This window comes from Gadus chalcogrammus, chromosome 15, assembly GCF_026213295.1.
Source record: "Gadus chalcogrammus isolate NIFS_2021 chromosome 15, NIFS_Gcha_1.0, whole genome shotgun sequence".
Lineage (NCBI taxonomy): Eukaryota > Metazoa > Chordata > Actinopteri > Gadiformes > Gadidae > Gadus > Gadus chalcogrammus.
Window position 1 is genome coordinate 5,762,810 of NC_079426.1, and position 10,000 is coordinate 5,772,809.

The following is a 10,000-nucleotide window of genomic DNA, read 5'->3' on the forward strand; positions in this document are numbered from 1 at the left end:
AATATATCGCTGTCGGTGCAGAAAGGTAATGTAATGTAATGCAGTAAGGTAATGTAATGCAGTAAGGTAATGCAATGCAGTAAGGTAATGTAATGCGATTACTAGTGCCAAGCACTAGTAATCGCTAGGCTAACCCATTCCCTGTATACAACAAAGATAGCTTGGAGAAAATGCTACAAGACGCCAAGTACTATTTTTGAGTGCAACACACAATTGGTGTGTACATTAAGTGATAGGACGAACAACATGCAATAAGTGCATACATTAAGTGAGAGGATGAACAACATGCAATAAGTGCGTACATTAAGGTCGAGGATGTACAACATATCATTTGTGCGTACATTAAGTGCGAGGATGAACAACATGCAATAAGTGCGTACATTAAGTGCGAGGATGAACAACATGCAATAAGTGCGTACATTAAGTGCGAGGATGAACAACATACAATAAGTGCGTACATTAAGTGCGAGGACTTACAACATACAATAAGTGCGGACAATAAGTGCGAGGATGAACAACATACAATAAGTGCGTACATTAAGTGCGAGGACGTACAACATATCATTTGTGCGTACATTAATGCCAGGACATACAACATACAATAAGTGTGTACATTAAGTGCGAGGACGTACAACATACAATAAGTGCGTACATTAAGTGCGAGGATGAACAACATACAATAATGGCGTACATTAAGTGCCAGGACGTACGACATGCAATCAGTGCGTAAGAGGGGACTCGGCACAACCTCGTCGCGGCATGCTTGAACCCGGCCGCAGCCCAACGTGCCGATGGCCCCGCCCCCAGGGTGAGGTGAAGCCTACCTTGCTCCTTGCTGTAGATCATCATGAGGCAGAACTTGCGCGACAGGCCGCAGATGGCCCGCGTGGGCAGCGCCAGCAGGGAGCCGAACCTCTCGCCGTGGGGCTGGCTGAAGCACACCACCGGGTCCGGGGCGCTGGGGGACCCCACGTACTCCCCCCACTTCAGCCCCTTGATCCAGGGGAGGGGGCTCTGAGGGGGGGGAGGGGGGGGGGGGGGCAGGACCAGTGAGAGGGGTGCATACTGTGTGTGTGTGGACTACTGTCCTCGGGGGAGGACCCAGCCTGGTGATTGGGTCTTCAGATATGGTTCTTTCAAAGTAAAAGCATGTCAAATGTAGAGTAGAACACCAATGTATTAATATAGACTATTGTATCCGTTTTTTTTCCAGAATAAAACGACAATTTCCTTCTTTGACTTTCAACCAATCAAGGCAGGTGTCACCAGGACTGGTCTTTTATCTGTACACGTTTCTTTAAACATAAGATATTTAATATTTAGAGCGAAATACCAAAAAAGGTGTAATGAAAAAAAGAGGTACTCAATGCATAGGCCAGCTCTAAAAACACACACACACAGACAGAGAGGCACATACACACACGCACACACACACACACACACACACACACACACACACACACACACACACACACACACACACACACACACACACACACACACACACACACACACACACACACACACACACACACACACACACACAGAGAGAGGTTCACACACACACACACACACACACACACACACACGCACACACACACACAGAGGTTCACACACACACACACACACACACACACACACACACACACACACACAGAGAGGTTCACACACACACACACACACACACACACACACACACACACACCCCACCCACACCCCCCACCCCACCCCCCCCCGTACCGGGTAGACGATCTCCTTGGCCTGCTCGCGGTTCTCCCTGAAGGCGAGCTGCACCAACAGCCCCACGGCGTTGGGCAGCTCGCCGTCCATCAGGAGCCGGGGCCCCCCCGCCCGCCCCACGTGGGTCCCGCTGAACAGCTGCCGGGGGGTCTGGCCGTACGTCTTGATCATGGTCTCCAGGGCCCGCCGCTGCACCGGGTCCTCCACCGCAGACACGTCCATCCCGAAGTAGGTCTGGGGGAGCCGGGGGGGGGGGGGGGGGGGGGGGGGGGGTCCACAACATCCTCAGGTTATACATCATACTATGATTCTATTATACATGATATTATGATCTTATTATAGTTCATTATGTTATACATAATATTAAATGTCATATCATCGTCCTATTATACATCATATCATACCTCATCACATTATATATCATCTTATCATCCTATTATACCTCTTATTATCTGTCATATGCATACAAGCGAGTGGGTCACCATCCAATACAACTATTCATTTGTATTGTTCTTGTTGTTGTTTTTACCCTGAATGGATTACAAGGATCATTTAATCGTGATTACGGATTATCAAGCAGGTAGATGCCTGGGTTATTAGGTTTATTCATCTATTTAGTTGAGACTCACAGAACAACACAGACTTAGACTGGCAGGTGACATTCTTATGACTAGTCACCGCTAACTACTAGCTACCGCTAGCTACCATTTAGGGCAGAACATTCTAGAAAGAGTAAAATGCAAGACAAAAACGAAATAGAATTAAACATAAAGTACAAATATACTAAAGAGCGATACGTTTATTACAAGGTAATAATATAGCTATCTAAAGATCAGACTGAATTATTGTTCCTTCTATTCCATTTTGTACTTCACTACACTTTGATCCAAGGCAGCCATTGTTTCAAAATGTCCAGAATACCCCGACGTCCCGTCTACCATCACTATACCACCTACTCTATTTATATATATATATATATATTTTTTTTTTTGGAGCCCTTTTACTTTATTAAATTTTTTGGTTCTGAAGCGCATTGGGTCCTAAAAATGCGCTATACAAGACTGATTTATTATTTTTATTATTATTATTACCCGCCCTGTTCTACCGTCCCCCCCCCCCCCCCCCCCCCCCCCCGCCCCGTCACCAGGCCACCCTCCCCCACGTACGGCGGGGTGGAAGACGTTGATGGCGTGCACGGCGGCACGGCCCTTCTGCTTGAGGCCGAACACCAGGTCGATCCACTGGCACAGCGTGTGGGACACCTGGTCCGACTCCAGCGCCTGGCGGTGGATCAGCACGAAGAGCCGCGGGTCGTTGCGCGCCCAGGGCGGCAGGTTCACGTGGTTCACGCGCTCGCTGTTCTGACGCACGCCGAAGTCGAACCCTGGGAGGGGGGGAGGAGGGGGGAGAGGAGGGGGGTCAAGGGTCAGGGTGGAGGCGGTGGTTTGTCTCAGAGACAAATGTACTTATTGTGAGTCGCTTTGGATAAAAGCGTCTGCTAAATGGCCTAAATGTAAAAGTATACTAATTGGTGTACGGGCTTCGCCGTAATTTCACATTTGAATACATGACCATATATGGACTCTCCTTTAGAATCATCTAAACTGGCCGAACTTAGAAACTCGCCTTGCCCTCTTCACCGGCGGTTATGACCTTACATGGGTAAACGCGACCTTCCCTCTTTCTCAGTCACCCCCTCAGTCGCCCCGCCCCCCCCACCTGTCCTACCTTCTCCGTGACCCCAACCCCCCCGCCCCCTACCTTCTGTGACCCCGCCCCCTACCTTCTCCTTGACCCCGCCCCCCTAGCTCTCCTACCTTCTCTGTGACCCCCCCCCCTACCTTCTCCTTGACCCCGCCCCCCTGTCTCCTACCTTCTCTGTGACCCCGCCCCCTACCTTCTCCTTGACCCCGCCCCCCTAGCTCTCCTACCTTCTCTGTGACCCCCCCCCCCCTACCTTCTGTGACCCCGCCCCCTACCTTCTCCTTGACCCCGCCCCCCTAGCTCTCCTACCTTCTCTGTGACCCCGCCCCCTACCTTCTCCTTGACCCCGCCCCCTACCTTCTCCTTGACCCCCGCCTCCCTCGGGCCCCCTACCTTCTCTGTGACCCCGCCCCCTACCTTCTCCTTGACCCCGCCCCCTACCTTCTCCTTGACCCCCGCCTCCCTCGGCCCCCTACCTTCTCGGTTGACCAGGAACTCGGGCAGGTAGAAGAACTCGGGGATGAGCTCCTTGACGTCGGTCATGGACTCGAAGGAGGACAGGCGCCAGGTGGTGTTCATGGAGTGGAAGGTGCGGTCGGGGATATCAAAGCTCTGGTCTGGGGGAGGAGGCGGGGCCAAAGACACACTTCATCACAAACAAGCCCCCTCAACGCTCTTTTAAATGCCTCCCACAAAGCCCTCCTTTTATGGCCCAGGGCGCCGTGAGCGCGCGGGGGTTTCAGGAGCACATGAAGAGACGCAGCCCTTCAGAGGATCAGAGGGGGCAGAGATGAAGGGGAGGAGGAGAATGGACGAGGGTGGAGAGGGAACGGGCGGGAGGATGTGAGCAGCCAGTCAGAGAGGAAGGGGTGTGGTGTGGGGAGGGAGGGGTGTGGTGTGGGGAGGGAGGGGGGGAGGGGGGGAGGGAGGGTAATTGTTTAAAGACTTCAAAAAGGGCGAAGACAAATCCATTGTAGATAGACGTGGCTAATCAAAAAGGTCAGCTACTCCGTGAAACTAAACGTTACTAAATGAGTGAAGAAAACCTTTCGCACATCAAAGGGGTTCCAAGACGGAGCCGTCGGCATGACGACGGGCATGGACCGTTTTTTTTCCAGTCTCGTCGAAGAAACTGCTTATTAATGGTGGTGATTGTTTGCTGGTGGGGGGGGGTGGTGGTGGGGGGGGGGGGGGGGGTGGTGGGGGGGGGGGGGGTGGTGGTGGCGGTGGTAGGGGGTGGTGGTGGTGGTGGCGGCAGTGCTAGTGGTGCTGGTGGATATTGGGGTTTGGTGGTAGTGGAGGCTTATGGTGGTGGTGGGAGGAGGTGTTGGTGGTGGTGGAGGGTAGTGCTGGGGGTGGTGGTGGTGGTGGTAGGGGCTAAGGCTGGACGTGGTGGTGGGGGTGGTGACAGTAGTGCTGGGGGTGGTGGTGACAGTAGTGCTGGGGGTGGTGGTGGTGGTGTTGGTGGTGGTGGACTCACCCTGGTAGGCCAGGAACATCTTGGTGAAGGGGGGCATGCGCACCATGAAGTGGAGCACGGTGCCGCTGTTGGAGTAGTGGGAGCCGTAGTGGTAGGGCTGCACCGGGGGCATGGGGTCGTCCTCACGGAGCCCCTTCTTGTACTCCTCCTCAAGGTACTGAGGCAGACACACACACACACACACAAAGAGTGTGAACACACACACACACAGGCAAGGATGCAGACCCACGCACACAGGCAAGGATGCAGACACACATTCAAACACGAGTGTGCACACACACCAACGCAGACGTACGCGCGCGCGCACACACACACACACACACACACACACACACACACACACACACACACACACACACACACACACACACACACACACACACACACACACACACACACACACACACACACACACACACACACACACAAACTTGATCACCCAGACACACACACACACACAGTGGTGAATCACCTTGTAGTTGTCAACGTATCGGTCCTCTTTCTCCTTGGACTGCACGGCGATGGGTTTGTTGAGGTTTCTGTATGATCAACAGTAAGAGAAAGAGTCATGATACTGTGCAAAACTGGACTTCAAACCAAATCGAACCATTTCCCCTCAGGTGCACAAATCCACATGTGGATCAGTGGCGACCCTCGACTCTGCCTCGGCACGACTAGACGTCTAGATTGACAAAGAGCGTTACAGGCTCTGACAGAACGCTGCTGAAGGCGTGAGTCCGTTGTGTAGTAGGGGAGGGAATCACAGGGTACCTCACTATACGATACGATATGCGATACATAGTCCACGATACCGATGATATCGCGATAGAGCGATTCTGCATTAATCAATTAGACATACTTATAACAATACATCACGATATATGTCTGACGATGAATACAAAAATACCCTATTTATTCATGGTCCAAACTGAGTTTTTCTGTTACTCGTCTTAAAAAATAAATAAGAAAATAATATGTATATATTTGCCGGCAGTGTATAGATTCTCGTATCAAACGAAGAAGGGCGATGATACATAGCCGTATCAATATTTTGTCCCATCCCTGTTTTGCAGCGTCTGCTACCCAGATGGAGACGGATGGCTCAGAGAGATGATGGTGAGGTCCTACCATTAATCTTCTGGATCGTGTTTAACTTATCAAGCCGGCAGTAAACATTCACATTCACGCTCGCTCTTGTCTTGCAGCCAAGGAGCTGCGGTCGACGCAATTCATCATCACAGTCTGGGAAAGTCAAATGAAGTGACACCCACCGAATTAAAAAGCATCCGACTCAGTGCGGAGGTTCTGTTTGCTAAACGGGGAAACAAAGTGCCGTGATGGAGCTGTTGATGCGCAGGCATCACTGCTCAGAACAACATTATGGCGAAGCATCTGTTTCTTCATGAAGCCGCAGCGCACTTCCTCTGGTGTCACGGAGAGACCATCTGGGAACGCTGCAACCAAGACGCCACTGAAACCATCGCTCCCACTAAAGGACGCTTGATTTACTCGGCGGCAGCCGAACAGCAACTAAATCCACATTTGTTCCATGTTAAAGAGAATAGTTTGGGGAATTTAGAGGAGAACAATATAATTTAAGTAAAGGTAGGCAATTTATTTAGGAAGCGTTTTTTGGTCAATTTTTTTATAATTCTCTTTATTTCCTGACAGCAACATTATGAAATGCTCTGAATGAATTGATTGGATTTGTCGTCCTGTCGTCTTGCACGCACTAATTGCGCATCACCGTAATCTTCCACAAGGCGTGGCAGACCCATTGCTATAGCTAGCCAGCCAGCCGCGTGTTTTGTATTATTTCAGTTGGATGATTTCAAAATCTAGCTTACTCTTGCCTACCCTACCTTTGATAGAATCACCAGTAACGTGCACTCATTTAGAGATGCATTAAAAAGAGCATTATTCATTCATTAATGACAACTTTCATCCAAAGGCAAAGTGAGACGCATTCAATTAACCAGCGGGTCGGTGAGTCTTCTTGCCCAAGGAATGCCCTGTGGCTGGGAGTGGAACACCTAGCATCCACAACCTGCTGCTCACAGACACTCACCCCCACCCGTCCTACCTTCTCTGTGACCCCGCGGTTAAAGTAGCATTAACAATCGTGTACTACTTCAACGGCAACGACAACCCAAAAACCCAGTCGTGACTAGATGGGAAAAGTGTGTAGCTCAAAACGTGACCCAGCTTTTACTTCTACGCCACCTACCGAGTTTGTTATGTACGATCATTCAAACCCCCCCCCCCCCCCATCACTGACCTGTAGATGCCGGGCTCCTGCAGGTCCAGGGTCTCGCTGATGTAGTCGCGCAGGATGAAGGGGAACACGGGGTACTGCATGAGGTCGTTGAAGGAGCGCCCAGCGTGCTTGTTGAGGTGCGTCAGGTACTCGAAGTTGGAGATCTGCCCCGAGCCCCACAGCTGGGTCAGCGCGCTGATGTTGCCGTGCTCCAGCAGGTTGGGGAGGTCAGAGGTCAGGATGTTGTGGTACACGTCGTCGCGGAACTGGAGGGTTAAATAACGTAATGTGTGTTTACCCTGATTTAGTATTATTATGTTTTAGACGTCCGCGATCGACACAAGAGAGTAGCACTGCGAACATCGAACTATTACCAGGAGAGCGATGTGTGTGTTTGTGAGTGAGTGAGTGAGTGAGTGAGTGAGTGAGTGAGTGAGTGAGTGAGTGAGTGAGTGAGTGAGTGAGTGAGTGAGTGAGTGAGTGAGTGAGTGAGTGAGTGAGTGAGTGAGTGCGAGAGAGCGAGAGAGAGAAGAATTGAGATTGATTGTTTAAAGACTTCAAAAAGGCACGGACAAATCCATTGTGCGATCGACGTGGCCAATCAAGTTCAGAAAACCGTTCGCACATCAAAGGGGTTCCAAGATGGAGCCGCCGCCAATAAAACCGCAGATTAAACGGTGGTGATTGTGAGACGACCAAATCTCATCGTCCCCCTCTGAGCCAGTGTGTGGGCGGTTGATATAGATCATTTTTGTGGATACACTCCCCAGGCACGGTGAGAGACGAGAGAAGCCCCTGACCTTTGTGGTGTCAAAGGCCAGCAGCAGGGTGCGCCCGTTGGTGAGGAAGATCTCCACGGCGTTGTCCCGGAGCTGCCACCAGCGCTTGTGCACCTCCTTGATCTCCTCGTAGGTCCAGGAGAAGGAGGCGGCCTCCAGCTCAGAATGAGGGCTCTGTCCACACACACACACACACACACGCGCACAGGCACACGCACACACGCATGCACACACGCGGGCACACGGGCACACGGGCACACGCACACACACACACACACACAGAAGGCACACATCAGCAAAAGCACGGCACTCAGGTCAGTCGGTGACAGCTCCCCCCGCCAATGCATCATCGACCTCCCTAGGGTGGTGCACTCTCCCTCACCCCCTCACTCCCTCCCTCACCCCCTCTCTCCCCTGGCGTTACCTGGCTGTCGTGTGCATCCGTGGCGTTGTCCTCCACAAAGTACATCCCTGACTTCCCTGGAATACAAAAGGGAAAGGTCAGTGAGACACTCGACTGCAAAGCCTTTTTCGCAGCGGCAGCATCAGTGGTGGCCGTGTGTGGCAGTGATTGTTGTTGTAATACAAAGGGAGGGAGAAAAAAAACACAGGAAATGAGTGGTAAACACAATGCTGGAGTCTGGGGTGAATGACTAGAAACTGTTGTTATTGTTGTCTAGCGAGTGAAGGTGAAGCTATTACGATTTCAGGAGAACTGTCTCTGTGTGTGTGTGTGTGTGTGTGTGTGTGTGTGTGTGTGTGTGTGTGTGTGTGTGTGTGTGTGTGTGTGTGTGTGTGTGTGTGTGTGTGTGTGTGTGTGTGTGTGTGCGCGTATGTGTGTGTGTTTTTGCGTGTGTGCTTTTTGCATGGTTTTGCTCGTGTGTGTTTGCTCGTGTGTGAGTGTGCGGAAATCGGTTTGTGTGGAAATGCGTAGGTGTGTGTGCGCTTGTGTACGTGTGTGTGTGTGTGTTACCCAGGAGCAGCTCGCCTGCCGTCTCGACGGAGGGAGCGACGCTGATGCACCTCCTGGTGAACCTGAGAGACGAACACACGCAGCCCAGGCACCTCGGTCAGGTCTCCCTCCATTCAGCTCTATCCAACTTTATTCGCGTCGCGCTTAATCACAGTTACAGTCTCAAAGGGCTTAGCAGGGCGTATATTTAGGACACCCCCCCTAACCCCAGTCCTCCAGAAGGGAAGAAAAAAATTAATTAGCAAGGAAGAGATCTTGAGAAGAAACGCAGATAGCTTCCACCACCACCAGAGCTGCCAGCCCTGCCCCCCCCACACCAGTGCTTCCCTCCCAGTGTGGTGCTGCTTTTGGGGGGGGGCGCACCACACCAGTGCTTCCCTCCCAGTGTGGTGCTGCTCAGGGAGGCCGTGTGTACCTGATGGGTTCGCTGGTGGCCTTGTCCTTCACGGTGGACGAGAAGGACGAGTGGGTGTTGTCCTCAAACAGGAAGGACAGCGGCTGCTTGGCCGCGTCTAGAGAACAACAAAACACAACAGAACTGTAGGCACAGCAGCGCTGGAACCCCTGGGCTCCCTGAGACGCTCACCACCTCCCGCAAAAGACTAAACTCATTGTTCAGGGTTCACCAAGACTCTGCATAGCCCCCCCTACCTTACCCCCCCCCCCCCAACCCCCACCCCTCTTAAGCACTTGTTGTACGTTGTACGTCCTTGCACTTAAAAAAAGTGCTTAACCATGTGTAGCGTCTTATCCTAGCGATCTTTGTTGTGTACGGGGAATGGGTTAGCCTAGCGATTGTTCGCGCTTGGCACTCGTCTCTATGAACATCCTGACCGTACCGACAGCGATATATTGTTTCTCTTCTTCTGACAAATGTACTTGTGTTGTAAGTCGCTTTAGATAAAAGCGTCTGCTAAATGCCCTTAACGTAAATGTAACTGTCAAAAGGTTAAGAAGACCTGCTTGGGCCGAGGGGAGACGTGAAGGCCACCCCCCCACCGGCGGGCGCGGCGTGCCACTCACCCTCGGCCTTGCGCCGGTCCTTCAGCAGGTACTTGTTGGGGATG

General features: G+C 51.8%; 1 protein-coding gene across 1 annotated transcript in view; it reads right to left on the minus strand.

Moving 5' to 3' along the window:
* The window catches only part of lyst (lysosomal trafficking regulator), a 64,208-nt gene that overhangs the window by 5,517 nt on the left and 48,691 nt on the right, over positions 1-10,000 (minus strand). Inside the window, exons 35-46 of the mRNA XM_056608963.1 lie at positions 9,957-10,000; positions 9,349-9,445; positions 8,934-8,995; positions 8,385-8,440; positions 7,982-8,134; positions 7,203-7,447; positions 5,397-5,463; positions 4,925-5,081; positions 3,921-4,061; positions 2,907-3,124; positions 1,741-1,974; positions 825-1,014 (exon numbers count right to left, since the gene is read on the minus strand). The exon at positions 9,957-10,000 is cut by the window's right edge and continues 102 nt beyond it. Of these exons, the coding sequence (XP_056464938.1) occupies positions 825-1,014; positions 1,741-1,974; positions 2,907-3,124; positions 3,921-4,061; positions 4,925-5,081; positions 5,397-5,463; positions 7,203-7,447; positions 7,982-8,134; positions 8,385-8,440; positions 8,934-8,995; positions 9,349-9,445; positions 9,957-10,000 (1,664 nt within the window). The remainder of the gene's footprint in view (positions 1-824; positions 1,015-1,740; positions 1,975-2,906; positions 3,125-3,920; positions 4,062-4,924; positions 5,082-5,396; positions 5,464-7,202; positions 7,448-7,981; positions 8,135-8,384; positions 8,441-8,933; positions 8,996-9,348; positions 9,446-9,956) is intronic.